At 44.7% G+C, this 16,570-nt stretch overlaps 1 protein-coding gene across 3 annotated transcripts in view; it reads left to right on the top strand.

Moving 5' to 3' along the window:
• The first annotated feature begins 223 nt into the window (after nucleotides 1–223).
• Bicc1 (BicC family RNA binding protein 1) overlaps nucleotides 224–16,570 on the top strand; it is a 240,550-nt gene continuing 224,203 nt past the window's right edge. For all 3 annotated transcript variants that reach the window (XM_052744733.1, XM_052744734.1, XM_052744735.1), the window contains exon 1: nucleotides 224–465. In XM_052744733.1, the coding sequence (XP_052600693.1) occupies nucleotides 276–465 (190 nt within the window). In that variant the 5' untranslated portion in view covers nucleotides 224–275. The remainder of the gene's footprint in view (nucleotides 466–16,570) is intronic.

Here is a 16,570-nt window from a genome sequence, read left to right on the forward strand (position 1 = left end):
ATGAGCGCGCGAGGCGGCGGGGCCGGCGGCGGCCGGAGGCGCGGGCTGCGCTCTGCGCTTGGAGCGGGCGCTGCAGGCGGGGGCGCGGGCCGGGGCGCAGCTCGGCGCGGTGGGGCGGGGGCGGCGCCCGAGGCGGGGATGCGCAGGGCTTCCCGCGGCCACGGCGGCGGCGGCGGCGGCGGCGGCGACGGAGGGGGCACGAGCTAGCGCCGCGGCGCGCGGAGCCAGAGCGGCCCGGGCCGGGGCGGCGGGGCAGCCCGAGCGCCGCTCGCACCATGGCCGCGCAGGGCGAGCCGGGCTACCTGGCGGCGCAGTCGGATCCGGGCTCCAACAGCGAGCGCAGCACCGACTCGCCGGTGGCCGGCTCCGAGGACGATCTGGTGGCCGCGGCGCCCCTGCACAGTCCCGAGTGGAGCGAGGAGCGCTTCCGCGTGGACAGGAAGAAACTCGAGGCCATGCTCCAAGGTAGGCATGCTCCTGCTCCCGATCTCCTCTTAAGGGCCCACGACGCGCCCGGTCCGCGCACGGGACTGGTCCCCCCCAACCCCCCACTGCCAGTTCGCCGGATCGGAGGAGCTAGAGGCCCGAGTTTGTCCTGCCGCCCCCTAAGTTGCCATTCGTACTTCGGAGATGCCAGCTGCAGCTGGGACATCTGGGCCGTGGCATCCCCACGCGCCGGGACCGCCCAGCGTGAGTGACTCTGCCCGGCTTCTCGTAGCCAGGAGTCCCGGTTACCCCTGCCGCGTCTTTTCCCTCCCCTCGTCAGTATCCGCTTCCTCCAGCTAGGGCCTGGTCTGGTCGCCTGGAAAAGCTGCAGATGTCAAGCTTTCAGCTGCGAGCCCCCGCCCCCACGCTGGAGGCTCGGGCTGGAGAAGCAAGTCACCCAGGCGTGGGGATCCGTGTCCTGGCAGTGCGAGGGTAACATGTGTCAGGGGAGCCGGGCTCCTAAAAGACAGCTTGAGTTACATTCAGTTCAGAAACTTCTCCCTTGCAGCTGTGGGAGTCTAACTTTGTCTTTCATAATTTGGAGAAATTTTTTTTTTAAGTTTTATTTTTTAACTCTAGAGTTTCTGGGACTTTCCCAGAAAAAAAAAAAATTCTTCACACTGGATGTGTGATTGGAAGCAAATTCTGATTTATCGCGTTAGGATTACAGGGAATGCTAACACGTCCAAGGTCATTTTGACCTTTAAAAATTTTCATTACCAGCCTACCTGTGGTCACCTGTGGGGCTCACCTCCCACATCCGAAGTCAAGAGATGAGGTAGCCGAGTGAGCATTATTTCTGAAGACTTGAGAACTGGTCCCTGGTCTCAGGAAGGGAGAGTGATGAGGATTCGGTAGCTCCCATCCTTCATCTCAGAAAACTTGGAGGTCTACAGACTCGACTTTATGGCCGTCTGTGTGACTTATTTTGACTTTATCAGTCAATGTATCGCAGTATGGAAGCGAGTTATTCCTCTCTGGAAATGCAGTGGCTTTTCAGAACAATTAAGAGGGTTATTTTAAGAGAGAACAACATGTTTTCCCAAACAATAACTTAGTGGAAATAAGTATCAGGAGTGCTTGGCAGGCATTTCTGGAAGGGCTGAGAACTCTCTCTTTTTTGCTTATTTGTATTGATAAACATTCCGAATGTCATGTCTCGGGCTTGTTCTCCCTTAAATTATGTAACTTTGTAAGAAAGTAATGGATTTGAAAATTGAAGCTGGGTTACATTTCAGTAATTTTCATTTGTGATGCTTTCTTATTAGTTCCACAATTTTGCCTAGTTTTGGAGGAGCAAACAAAATGTTACAATTATGTTGCAGAAATATTGTAAGATTGTTTGTTTTTGAACCTTAAGATCCCAGACCCATCGTTTAACCACTTTCCAACTTGCTCTTAACTTGAGTTGGAAACAGGATGAGCTATTACTCGGAAGAACAGGGTGGTATCATCCTTAATTGGTACCCTCCACAAACATGGACATGGATGCCAGTTTCTGGAAAGTCTAGTTGTAAAATCTGAATTCTCCCTGGGGATTTCTTTTTCAGTGAATTTTCATTTTGAATTCAATAAAATATGGGTAGGACATTTTGAAAACCTGAAGTGTTTATGTATCTTTTAGGTATGCCATTCTAACATCTGAAGGCCTAAATTCCTTTTAAGTGGTCAGATGTTTAGCAGTTAGCCTTTATCAACCTATACATAATGAATTATCCACTTAGTGATTGAAAAGTTCTTCGATTCATTTTCCAGAGTTACGTACAGATACATTACCTGGTTGGCAAAGTAAGCCTTGAAGTCAGTTGAGAATAGAACCTAGCGCACAGTGCACTATAGCATTTTATTACTCCTACCCACACAGTGCACAGAACCACCACATTTGGTGAACCAAAGGTGATGCTGTGTTTAATTGCTTTATGCAGTTAGCAGGTATGAGCCCAGAGTTTCTCAGACTTGCATTCAGCAAGACTTGCTGCATGTAGTGGTGGTACGTACCAGGAGCTGAATAATGCAGCATTCCCTCACGGGTCCAACTCATTTCAAGTGTGTACTAGTTTGTAACATATATAGTTGGGAAAAGACAGCATTTGCAAATTCAGAGTTGTAAAAGTAAAACAGATAAAACCCCAAGTCTGCCCCCCCCAAAAAAAAACCACAAAAGAGGCATTTTTAGGTGGAAACTTTTCCATTGGAAAGGGTCATGTAGGGAAAGGTTGCATTTGTTTGTATTTCTGGTGATTGTGAATTTGTGATTTGCCATTTTTTTTCTTTTCACAATACCCTTAAAAAGTATATGGGATTTTCCATTTTAAAACAGGGTAAGCAAGGTTGTGGGCCTTCAAGTCTTCAGAGTGTAAATTGGTGATTATAATGCCTGGAATTTGTTTTTAGAGAGACTGTCCTGGGGGCAAGTTAATCTTTAATAGGTCACATTTTTATTAGTAGAGAGAGTCTTCTACGCAATGGACCAAAAATTCACTGAGGTTAAAATGGGTAGTAGGCTAGCAGTCAAAGAAATAAAATACCGTTCTTGCATGATCATGGAGTCTAATTGATGTACATAAAAACCACTAGACCAAAATATAGGGAAAATTACTACTTTTTCCCCCCTTCCTTTTAAAAAACAAATACTTTGAGATAGCCATAAAGAATGTCTGGCATTTTGGTTGGTATCTTGATGACAATTATCGATCTTCCTGGTCAATTTTTTTTTTTTAATACTGGAATTTACTTTTGAGTTTAGTGGTTTTTTTTGTTTTTTTTTTTCACGAGCATTCTCAGCCTTGGGATGCATGCCATGTCCAGCTTTTTTTAGTGGTAAGGAAACATCATGTTCTGTTTCTTCCATAGCTAGCCCTCAGCATTTTGGTAGACTTCACCAGGAGTCACGCTGTTGATTCATTTAAGTCAGTTGAGTGAGTTATACTTTGCGAAAAGGAGGGTTGCTCCGAAAGAGATGGGGAGTAGTCAGGAGTACCTGGGATACAGTGGTGGCATTGGCCGGAGAACAGTAGCAAAGATGGGATCCCTGTACGAATACTTCCTTTTTGTCATCACAAAACATATGTGTTTAACTCAGACTGAGAATTCCCCCACATACAGTTGAGAAGCGTAAACATTTTCAAGGTTGAGTCCTGAGCAGTTTCAGCAGAGAAGTAAAGGAATGGGGGATATGGGCGTGACTTATAAAGGAGATTGACATCTCCTGAGCTTTCCCTCTAGGATAGGGAAGACTTCAGGAACCACGCAGGGCTTTCACCGTGCTGGAACAAACTGGGATCGCTTACTGCCCGAGCAGGAGACCTGGCTGCCAGGGCAGGTTGGCACCGTGGCTGCCTTGTGTCATTGCTCTAACTTGGCAAACTTTACCACATGGTTTGGTGACTAGGTATTGTTTCTTTCTTAGCTATTGTTGGGGAGGTGGAAGAAACACGAAGCAAAAGTACGAGACGATGAGGAAGTTCCAGAAGTGAACTTAAAGAGGAAAGCTTAAGTGAACAGAGCTTTCTAGCTAGTGCTTGATCAAGGCTAACAAATATTAACAGATCAAATAGCTTTATGAAGGACAGTGGGCATGTACACAGGGCTTTGGGCCAGATCAAGATTTGTCCGTTGCCATTATGTTACCTGAGGCTATCTTTCTAAAAAGCATCGTTAGTAACAGTTATGAAGCCTTGAAGCGGTTGTAACAATTAAGAGGAAAAAAGGTGCATAAAAAGTATCACAGTAGGGGCTGGAGAAATGGGTCCAGGGTTAAGAACACTTGCTGCTCTTCCAGAGGACCTGAGTTCTGTACCCACCTACATCTGGCAGCTCACAACTGCCTGTAACACAATTGCCAGCTCCAGAGTATCAGAATCCCTCTTCTGGTTTCTGTGACTAACCCCACCACAGGTGGCATATACTTACTTACACAGGCATACACATAAATTTAAAAAATACATGTAAAATGATATAGATATCTCAGTTCTCTCTGCAGAGGAAATGTTGAATGAATTACAGAAACAATATTCATTTTAAGTCACAATATGTCACAATATATATAGTAGTAGAGTATGTATTCGTATATTAAGAATGAGAGTCCAGCATTAGAGAAGAAATATAATGAACCTCACAGCTATTTTAAGATTATCGTTGGCCCCCTGGTAGCTTGCAGGGTGGCGAGTAGCTGAGCCCTAGGTAGTGGTGTGTACAACTGCGTCAATCTCTTGACGGATGGGGCTGAGGAGGTAGAGGTCTTCTGAGCCTCTTGGATGGCATTTGCCCTTGCTTTGAGTAGTTTTCATTCTCTGAAAGCCTTCCCATTCTCTCTGTGCCTCTTTAAGGACTATCAACCCCTCTTCTGCTAGAAATGCTCTGTTCTTGAGCCTCTCATCAGTGTGTGGAAAGGGCGTTTTTCACAAGAAAATACTGTGCCTGGGCACGATCCATTTTCTCATCTGTGCAGAAGGGGCAGGGATGGATGGTCTCATCTTAGAGTGCTGGAAAAGGGGGGGGGGGCTGCAGGTGAGAGGGAGAGGGCAGAGGTTCAACGCTGCTCTTGTGGAGGACCTGGGTTTGGTTCCTAGCACCCTTGTTGGGCAGCGCACAACACCTTGTAACTCCAGTTCCAGGGGATCCGATGCCCTCTCTGCCCTCCGCAAGTATGTACTCTCACAGACACATGGATACATGTAAAATCAATCTTTAAAAAAAATGATCTTGTTATAGGGAGATGGAAGCACAGTGAGCTGTGTATAGAATGCTGTAGGGTTGGGCACATGGCACTTGGAGATGTCAGTGCAGTGACAGCAGCAATATCACTGTCCCCTGTGATGGATAGAGAGTTCCAAACATGGGGGCTGGAGAGATGGCTCAGCAGTTAAGAGTGCTTGCTGCTCTTGAAGAGGACTCAGGTTCAGTTCCCAGCACCCACGTGATGACTCACAACAGCTTATTAACTCCATCTCCAGGGTATCTGATGACCTCTTCTGGCCTCCTCGGGCACTGCACTCATATGGTGCATATACATACATGCATGCATATACATACATCCAGGCAAAACACACATAAAAAACTGAAAATTCAAAACACAAGACCCCAAGCACTGCTAGGTCTCTTAATTAAAAAAAAATGCATGTGATTTTTTTTTTGGTGGGGGTATTTGATTTATTTTGTAGTGAAAAATCCTCCTTGAATAAAATCAGGAAGTTAGATAGGATGATTGTAATTCAGCCAGAGAGCAGAGCACAAAGGCAAAGCTAAAATGTTCCCTAATGTTGAAAATGACTTCAGAGGCCCTGTAGCTTGCAGTGAAGAGCTCAGGTGCTTCTCTCAGCCCATCCCTAGACTAGGGCGCTGTCTTAGCAACTTGAAGAGGCCTGGGAAGATGCCCCCTTCACCAAAGGGCATAGGACAAGCCCTTCCAGCAATGAGTATACACTCAGTAAGTCTTGTCTCTGTGAAGATGTGGGGGTTTCTGGTCAAGTTGATCATTAATACGTTCAAGCATGAGAGTTCCTTATATCAATGACTTTTGCAGGCAGGAATGTATTTGGCTGCCACCAAGAGGAAAAAAAAGAAAAACCTGAACGTTGGTTTACACAAGGTGGAGTTATGTGGTCCAGGCCTCAGTAGATGAGCAAGGACATCGAGGAGCTCAGCATCCGTCCTGTTCCAGGGCATCACCGGTTCAGCCTGTGGCCTTTGCTTTGTTTTATGCAGTATTGTGGCCCGTAACAGATGCGTCTGAGATTCATGCAGGCAAAGTCCCACCTTTACGTGGGACAGAGAATACTGAAAGTTCATTGTTTCTTTGGGAGTCTTGGGGAGTGTGTCTTCTTTTCTACCTTCTGTGGATGATGTAGGCAGACAAGCATGGTGTCAGAGTGGGCGCTGAGTCGGTCGGTTCACGTCTCCTAGCTGTGGGCGAAGCACAGATGCAATCCTGGGAAAAACCAGAGGTTCCCTGGGACGGGGTTTCTAGGCAGCATTTGTAGCTCCAAGACTGGAGTTCTTGGTGATGTACTCAGAGTAATGCAGGCATAAAACAAGCATCACACAGGGAAGATGCTTCTGTCTTTCAGAGATGTTCTCTTCTTCCCGATCCTTCAACCAGATGACCCGGGGCCCCTGAGTCCCGAAAGTGGCCTTTTCATAGTGCTGAAGATGGAGCCCCGAATTTGCAGATTCTGAACACACGACCTCCCTGATAAGTGTTCCCCAGTTCCTGAAACGCTCATTTGTATCGCCATCATTTTGTCTCCAGTGTTTTCTTTCTTTTTTTTTTTAAATAAAAAGATGACCTGATATGTACAAATATTCATTTTATTGTGTACTACTGTATCTTCTTTCCTTCTAGCCATCCTCTTTCTTTTGGAATATAGTTCCTAATTCCCCCCTTTCCCCATCTCGTAAACTAGTCAGTCTAGCAGAGTCTGGCCAACGAAGCCAGATCCTGCTCAGAAGATGAAATCATTCTGAGGTAGTTAGATAGGATGAGCATCATGTTTGTGCCATATTTTGCAGTTTGAAGTTTCGCAGAATGAGCTAATACAGTGTGCCAGTTGGCACATCTGATTTATGGCATTTACTCTATTAATAGAGTTCTCATATAAGAATGCACATGATGGCTGGGTGGTGGTGGCACATGCCTTTAACCCCAGCACACAGGAGGCAGAGGCAGGAGAATCTCTATGAGTTCGAGGCCAGCCTGGGCTACAGAGTGAGTTCCAGGGAAGGCGCCAAAGCTACACAGAGAAACCGTGTCTCAAAAAACCAAAAAAAAAAAAAAATGTACATGATGAGAGTGACCATGTATAGTCTTTTACGTAGACTACTTAGTGCGCTGTAGGGGATGAGGCACACTCATACCGACTTATAAAGGCTTTCTCAGTGTGTGGGGATATTTGGCAAGTGACTCTAGCTGTGAGGCTCTAAGTGCCAGCTCATTTAACGCTTAGTTAGTCCTTTGGTGTGTTAGCATTTAGCACAAGGTCCAAGATGTGTGAGACCATCCATCAGTGGGAATGCTCTGAGTACACTGCACATTTACACATTTTTATACCTTTTTGTTTTAAACTTCTAAAATTACATTTAGTGTGTGTGTGTGTGTGTGTGTGTGTGTGTGTGTGTGTGTGTGTGTGTACATGTATAAGTTGTGGGGATTCAGACTTTAAGTCCTTACGCTTGAAGAGCAAGTGCTTTTACCCACTGAACCAGTCCTCGACCCTGTTTACACAACCTTTTCCTACCTTCTAACCCCTTGATAGTGGTAGGTGCCGATCACATTCATTTGTGATAAGTATTAAATCCTGTTCTCATTTATGAGGCTGGCTCCCAGAGAGACAACATTTGCATTCTAAGTAAATGGTGGTTTTTGTGACGTGGAAAAGACATCACCCATGACTCTGTACATTGACTTGATCTGGAGCCTAGTGACATTGCTTGTAGGGAGGTACTAAATCAGAGGATTTGAAAACTACCCACTGTATTATCCCTTGATTTTAAAAGCAAACACAAGCTTATTATAGAATTCTTGAAAAGTGTAGATAGATATACAAAACAAACACACTAATTCCATCCACTACTGGGTCTAAAATTCGTCAGTCACCAATGATTTTATTTTGGAAACCTTTTCCTGATCTTCAAAACATATGCCCATACATCACATATTTTTAAAACTATATGAAGTTCCTGCTGCTGTATGTCACCTTTATTGTTCACCACTGGGAACAGATGGACCTGAGCTAACTATGGATCCTACCCTGTGTGACTTAAATTCTACAGTAAGACCATCCTCACTCTCTTTCCTCTTTGAGGTTTTATTATGAGCATTTTTCTTTTTGAGGTTCTAGAAGGACATAATTTCAGATGTATGAAATTATTATTATTAGTAATTATATATATAAATTATAAATTATGATTCCCTTGATTTACCAGACTTTGTTGAAATGTCACAATGCTTATAACAGTTCCACAGTGGAAAGAGCCTAATTATGTTGTTGTTCACTCACCAGGGTTCAGATCCTGGCTCTGTGGCCTGACTCAAGTGAGTTACTTCTTTAAGTCTTGGTATGTTGATCTCTAAAGTGGGGACAGAGCCTCTTCTACATTTTGAGGATTAGAAATCCTGTGTGTGAAATATGGATAGCGCCAGGGTGAGGCAGGAACCAAGATGAGGTAGTATTGAGTGTTCAGCTCCAGACATGCTTTGCCTAAAAACCTTGTGTGAATCCTCTGTTATCCTAGTAGTGACAGAAATATTATTAGTAAAATTTTGAGGCACAGTGTGATGGGTCTTTTTGTCCCCCCTTGCATTCTCCCTTTATTTTTCATAGACTTTCATTATGAACCCAGGGTGGCTTCACACTCACCATCCTCCTGCCTCAGCCTCCTAAGTGCTGGGGTTACAAGCATATGCCACACACATTGGCTTTTGATCAATGTTTCAATTTTTTTTTCTAGAAGAATTTTTAGTTTAGGAAGAAGAGAAGCAGGTTCATAGGCGACCTACCTCTTGGACTGGTGATCCTGACAGGCCTGGCTTGTTTGAAACGGCAGCTGGGGGATGTTAGAAGGGCAGCAGGATGGTCAGTGCAGAGTGAGGGGTGTTTGGTTTTTATCACTGAAAAATTTAAGCAATGTTCGCCTTATCTGACCAGCATGTCTTGAATCAGTATTTCTTAAAAATATGTATACATCAAAATCCCGAGTCTGTTTTAAAAAGCAAACTTTCATCCTCGCTCAGAGTCCAGATTCTTCATGTCTGGGAGGTGGGGGTGAGGCAAAGGGCCTGAGTCAATGATCTGTGTTTTGAAAGCATTGAGTATGAGGCTAATGTAGGTGGTCCCAGGGCCAAACTTTGAGAAACATTAGTAGGTGGTCAAGATGGTGAAATACTTCCAGAGGTTTTTGAGAGTCTTGTCTTCTGGGGTTCCCTGCGACCCTGGGAGCTGGCATTTCTGCCTCCTTATGAGGCCATCTTGAAAGCGTTGCGTCTAGGAGTGTAGTTTGTGTGGGCTGTGTACAGTGGCTTCTTGGAGGGACTTGGAAGGAGCATGCACAGCTGTTTACCATCCTGTGAAGAGGGAGCTTGTCTGCATTCCTGTAATGTGATTCAGAATGCATTGAGGTTTTTTTTTAAAATGCATTTTTAGTGAGTTGATATAATAGCTACTAAGTATTTTATAAAATAGTTTTAAAAACGTATTTTTTTGAGTGTGTGGGGGGTGAAGTCGGATGTCCTTCTGTACACTGCCAATATGTATTGCTCTTATTGGTTGATGAATAAACTTTCTTTGGCCTATGGCAGGGCAGAATATAGCTAGGTGGGAAAGCCAAACTCAATACAGGGAAAAAGAAGGGTGAAGTTGGGCAGATGCCATCCAGCCTCCCAAGGAGCATAAATTAATAAAAATGGGCTAATTTAAGTTGTAAGAGCTAGTTAGTAATAAGCCTGAGCCATCAGCCAAACATTTATAATTAATGTAAGCCTCTGAGTGATTATTTTATAAGCGGCTGCGGGATTGGGTAAGATGCAGAAAAGCCTCCAGGTACAGGGGGTTTGGGGAAGTGGCTCGGCCATTAAAGTGTTTGTAGGGTCTGAGCTTGATCCCCACCACCCACAAAACCTAGCTGGATGTGGTGGTGGCACGCACTGATAGTCTTGGGGATGGAGGGGAAGCGGCAGGTGGATCTGTGGGGCTCTCTGGCCAGTTAGCCTCATCTATTTGGCGAGTTCCAAGCCAGTGAGAGATCTCAAAAAATAAAGAAGATGGCGCCGGGGGAATGACAGCTGAGGTTGGTTGGATGACTGTCAGGGGCACACACATGCACACTTACGCTCTCTCCTGCACGTGCACAAACAGACGCAGACACACATACACCGAGTACAACAAGCAAAATGCTTTTTATTCTAGAAATTTAAAAAGCAATGTGAAGAAAACGTTTTTTGTTGTTGTGGTGGTGGTGGTGGTGGTGGTGGTGGTGGTGGTGGTGATGGTGGTGGTGGTGGTGGTGGTGGTGGTGATGGTGGTGGTGGTGGTGATGATGATGGTGGTGGTGGTGGTGGTGGTGGTGGTGGTGGTGGAAGTGGTAATAGGAATCAAATCCAGGGCCTTGTATATGGCAGGCACTTTCTACCACAGAGATAAACCCCCAACCTTTCGAAGAGAGCTTTTAGAAGAGAAATATATTACAAGCAATGTCTTTGTCCTAAGGGCTGTCTTCACTTCCCGACTTGAATATGTTTATGGGTTGTTTGTGTAGTTTTTGTAGTTTTTCTTATTAGAGTCATGGTTGCCACTTCTCACCCATCCTTTCAACCTAATCTTTTAGCTACTTGTTTGTTGTATTTCTAAATAGGTTTTAGAAATACAATTTTATGAAAGAACATGATTTGTTAACAAAATCATCATATTTTGATTATAGACCAAGTTGGAGTGACCATGATTATTTCATAGTTTTGGGGGAACTATATTGTGAGGCAAAAGTTTTGAAGTGCGTGATGCTGAAGGGGGTAACCTTGAAAGAGGGGCAGCTCTTCCTGAGTGTTTACTGTATGTAAGGCATGGTCCTTGTGCTCTAGGCCTGTGTAGTCATTAACTATACCTCTAGGCCTGAGTACTCAGCCCTCATTAGCAGTCCAGGAGACACGAGTGATCCTGGGATACACATTTTCATAAACAAACGAACCCTGTAAATTATTTAAATTTGAAACTCTGCTGTCTTTTTGGAATTCTGAGTGAAGAAATCTGGACAAGACTATCCTCAAGGGTTGTTGGAGAGTCCAGACTCCCATGTGGGGCAGAGAAACATCACATCTGAGTTCAAGATGGCATGCCACCTTCCCCATGGGGCGAGGCACATTTTGAGTCCTGTGAAAATGCAGAGGATCTCGGTAGTGGACCCGGGTATGGGTGAGAATCTCAGTGGGAATGTAGGGCCAAAGGCTCTGCCTACTTCTGTCTTTGGTTAAATTGTCTCTTCCTTCTTTGTGAACCAGGGATAATAATGCCTCTCTTCAGGGCTGTGGTGAGGATTACACAATATTGTTTATAAAGCTGACTCACAATTGGTGCCCTGTGAATGGTCTGTGTTTTTCAAATTCATCTTCTATTTTACTCCAGCATTTAGTCCAGCGCTGTGAAATAGCTGGACTGTGTATACAAAGTAACTGACCCACGGTGGGTTTGAATTAAAAACTGTCCCATTTTGGGCGAGTGGAGCTAACATTAACCTCATGGAATGGAACGTTAAATGAGGGCCTTGTACTTGGCTTTAAGAGGTACTTGACAGCTGTCTTTAAAAGAAGACAGAGGTGTTGTCTACACACAAGGTAGTCTGCCCTGCTCAGCTGAGGGAGTGTAGAGAGCATTGCACTGCCAGTGACGTGGCCTTTTGAATGAGGACATGCAAAGTCAACTCAAGTGAAGGGAATGCTGGGTAATTCATACATATATCTCATCTGGGCTGGCGCTAAATTAAAAGTTGTCAAACCGGCCGGGCGGTGGTGGCGCACGCCTTTAATCCCAGCACTCGGGAGGCAGAGCCAGGCGGATCTCTGTAAGTTCGAGGCCAGCCTGGTCTCCAAAGAGAGTTCCAGGAAAGGCGCAAAGCTACACAGAGAAACCCTGTCTCGAAAAACCAAAAAAAAAAAAAAAAACAAAAAAAAAAAACCAAAAAAAAGTTGTCAAACCGGATAAAAAAACTGTAACTAATTGTAAGCATCGGACCATCTTGTAGTTAGACTAACACATATCCATATTTAAATAGGATTTAAATTTTATTTCTTTTTAGTTGCACTGACTGGCTTTGAACTTTTGATCTTCTTGCCTTAGTTTCTCAAGAGCTAGGATTACAGGCAGGCACCACCCTGGCGATCATACACGTAATTTTAAAACCTGTTGGATGACATATTCCATCCACTCTGAAAAATGAGAAGTCTTTTATGTTGGTTAGCCGAGTCTTTTTGAGGTGGAAAGAAATAACCCACTTCTCTTAGTACAGTGCTGGCCAGCAGTCAGATCCGAGTTCATGGCTCACTCTTGCCATTGACATTTTGCTTTGGGCAGACTCTCGGGGTTATGGTTGGGAAGCCCCTTCAAAACTCCTCTAAGCTCCTGTATTCCAAGTCTTTTGCACAGTGCCCACTACAGACCCGCCCGTCCTTTGGATCTCTGTCTGGTTTGAGGCTGAGTGGGCGCTCTGGGCTCTCACTCCATCAGTGGGCTTCATGGGTGGTGGTGTCGGTAGGAATTGGCCTCTGCGTGCACCTCTCCCAGGAGGATAGCTGTAGTGTTTTGGCATTGGAAGATCCAGTGCTTGGAACAGAGCAAAACCATACACCCTCTTTCCTGGCCTCTGGGCAGTCAGAGTGGCAGTACCCAGAATCCTGTGGGTTGCCTGGCAGCTCCTTTCAGGCTTTCTGTAGTAATCGGAGTCAATGGTACTTGGCACCCGTCGGTGTTGACACACTGTGCTCCAGGACAGCGGAGAGGGAGCTCCTCCACGTTGCATCTTCTCGTCACATTTTCCTTCTTTTCCGCCAGTCAGCCAAGTTATCAAGTTTCCTGTGACAGGGTTTGTGTCTGGTGGCTAATAGTCTGGCATTATTATGTGGCATAAGGACACCTGTATGTCCAGATCTCAGCTGCTTTCAGAATGGTTTTAATGAATCATTGAGACCTGTGTTCTGTTTCCTTCCGCCATCACAGAAGACCACTGCTGTATGCTGTGCTCTTTTCTCAGCTGGTCCCTTTCATTGTGTTCTGAGATTTTGTTGTTGCTGTGGTTAAGAGTGCCATTTAAAGCAAGGCCAATAATCTGGCAGGATCCTTCTTATTAACTGGTTGATTATAGTGATTTAATTAGAAAAAAGTTAGAAAATTTGTTTGGCTTGAGTGGGGCAGAAATAGTCATATAAAGAAATGTCTGTTTTAGTACAGGTTTCTGTAAGATGAATTGCTAAACGGTCTTATTAATAAAAAAACTCGGAGCCAGAAATTGAGGTTAAAGCCTGAGAGAGATCAGAGGAATAGGAACTGCCATAGCTAACCTCACCTCACCAACGCTGCGTCTTCCAAAAGTGAGATACTTCCTGTCTACCCATGACTATATGCCTTGCTGTTCTGCTATCTGATTTGCTCTCTCTGTCCAGCTACATCACTTCCTCTTCCTGCCCAGCTCTGTCACTTCCTGTCTGTCTGTACAGACCTCCAGACCTCCATGGTTAACTAGTGTTGGAATTTAAGCCGTGTGCCACTATGCCTGGCTCTGTTCCCAGTGTGGCCTTGAACTCACAGAGATCCAGACAGATCCCTGCCTGCCAAGTGATAGGATTAAAGGTGTGTGCTCCAATTGTCTGACTTCTATACAGTGGCTGGCTTTTACTCTGATCTCCAGGCAAATTTTATTGGGAGACACAGTATATTGGGGGACACAATACATCACCACAGGTTTCTAAAATTCTATTTTTACTTATTTGTTAAGTTTTAAAAGTTTTATGTGTGTGAATGTTTTGTCCGCATAGATGTCTGTGTGCTGTGTGTGCAATGCCTGTGGGAGCCAGAAGAATGCATTGGATCTCCTTGAACTGGAGTTATAGACAATTGCCAGCTGCCATGTTGGGGCTGGAAATCAAACCCAGGTCCTCTGGAAGAGCAGCCAGTGCTCTTAATCACAGAGCAGTCTGTTTGGCCCCCTCCTGCCATGTGTGTGTGTGTGTATGTGTGTGTGTGTGTGTGTGTGTGTGTGTGTGTGTGTGTGTGTGTGTGTTGTGTGTGTATGTGCATGTGATATATACATCTGTGTGTGTGTGTGTGTGTGTGTGTGTGTGTGTGTGTGAATGTGATATATACACACCTATGGTGATATTTTATTTGTATTAAAATGTTATTTTTATGTTAATAAATAAAGTTGCCTGGGGGTCAGAGCTATTAGCAAGCCATAGGAAAGCAGGGCAGTGGTGGCGTACTCTTGTAATCCCAGCACTTGGTAGGCAGAACTGGGTAAGTCTCTGTGTGTTTAGGGATACAACCATTATTGGATACACATGCCTTTAATCAATACCAATCATGGAAAACCTGGAGGCCTATACAGACAGGCTGTGAGGAGGCAGTCATGTGGTTGGGTTTACAACCAATGAGAAGGCAGAACAGGAACTCTATATAAAGACTTTAACACAGGGGTAGCTCTGGTTCGGAGAGGTAGGACCACCGCAGGAGGAAGGGTAAGGTTTTAGCTCATAGCTCTGACCTCTTGGCTTTCTTCTTTGCATTGGTTCTGTGTTTCTTATTTAATAAGAAGGTTGGTTACATCTACATTTGGCGTCCAACGTGGGGCAAGAGTTTCCACCTAAAAACTAAAAAAAAAGATTCTAAAACAGAGCTAAAAACAGCTTCCTAATTGTCTCTCTCAAATGAGCGGCAGCTGCCGGTTTGAGCTACTTGTGGGTTTCTGGTGTACGCGCTCAACCTGCAGTTTGGCAGGAATGAGGCCTCTGCAAATGGCACATTAAGCTCCTTGGTGGATTTAGCCTTTTCTAGTACAAAACAAACAAAAAAGAGGTTTCTGGGCTACACGCTGCTTGGATAAAAGCATAGACCCACGATAGCTCCCAGAGCTGGTGGAAAATGTACTACCACCATGTTGGGAAGCTGAGGTGGGCAGAGCCAGCAGTCACAGCTGCTGCAGCTTAAAGCAATAAATTCACAATAAGACAGATTCAGATGTAATAGTTTAAAATGTGTGTAAAAGATACGTAGGCTTGAAAGAGACAAAAGGTGATATATAAAGTCTTTAAAGAGACAGTAAAATTAATATAAAAAATAAGCCACGTAAACATGAATATTACACAGAGAATCTGGATTGTGTTGTCTTTGGGATTCTTAACTGCAGAGAAATATTTGATTGTAAAGGAAACTGAGTTAAACCAATATGTATACTTTAAAGATACCTTGACTTCAAAATTTGGATGTAAGGATATGTTGCTTTGGAAAAGAGTCTCTTTTGTTCCCACAGAAAGCCAGAGGCTATGGATTTGTTCCAGATTAAGATACATCAGGTTTGACCAGCCAAGACCCCCTGAAAGGTCTCCGATGACACCATGGCCCAGATGACCCAACATCCAGAATGGTTTGAAGGCAACTGGCTCAGACAATACACCCTCATGGACTACTCCATAATCCTAAAATATTCTTTGTGTCCCCATAAGATACAGCGCCCCCCTCCAGCAGGAAGTAGTAAGAGAAGCTACGCCCAAGTTCCCAAATTATATGTAATTTTACTTTGTTAAGGTTAAAACCTTCCTTTTTGAAAAAAAAAGGGGGAAGTGCTGTGGGATGGTCTGTATGTCAAATGTGTTGCTGATTAGTCAATAAATAAAACACTGATTGGCCATTGGCTAGGCAGGAAGTGTAGGCGGGACAAGGAGGAGAATAAAGCTGGGAAGTGGAAGGCTGAGTCAGAGAGACACTGCCAGCCACCACGATGAGAAACAGCATGTGAAGATGCTGGTAAGCCACTAGCCATGTGGTAAGGTATAGATTTATAGAAATGGATTAATTTAAGCTGTAAGAACAGTTAGCAAGAAGCCTGCCATGGCCATACAGTTTGTAACCAATGTAAGTCTCTGTTTTTGCTTGGTCGGGTTTGAGTGGCTGTGGGACTGGCAGGTGAGAGAGATTTGTCCTGACTGTGGGCCAGGCAGGAAAACTTTAGCTACACACATCTCTCTGTGTGTATATATAATGTGCAGTGTATGGAGTCCATAGAGGTTTATGTTGGCTGTCTTCCTCAGTCACTTGCCACCTTATATTTTGAAGCGGGCTCTCTCTGTGAGCCTGGAGCTCATTGACTTGACAGGCTGGCTATTGAGCTTCAGAGATCTTTGTCTTGGCAACCGCTGCAAGTAGTGGTGTATATGTGGGTTTGGGGGATCTAATCTCAGGCCTTCTTGTTGGCATTGCAGGCCATCCTCTTGAGCTATCTCCCCATCTCTCCAGGGGCTTTAACTTTAAATTTGCTGATGTTGGAAATTGAAACCTCCCCCAGTATTACTACAGATCTGTAGAGTTTGTATTATTTTTCCAGGGACTCACAA

Source organism: Peromyscus californicus, unplaced genomic scaffold, assembly GCF_007827085.1.
Source record: "Peromyscus californicus insignis strain IS unplaced genomic scaffold, ASM782708v3 Scaffold_19__1_contigs__length_69161282, whole genome shotgun sequence".
Taxonomy (NCBI): domain Eukaryota; kingdom Metazoa; phylum Chordata; class Mammalia; order Rodentia; family Cricetidae; genus Peromyscus; species Peromyscus californicus.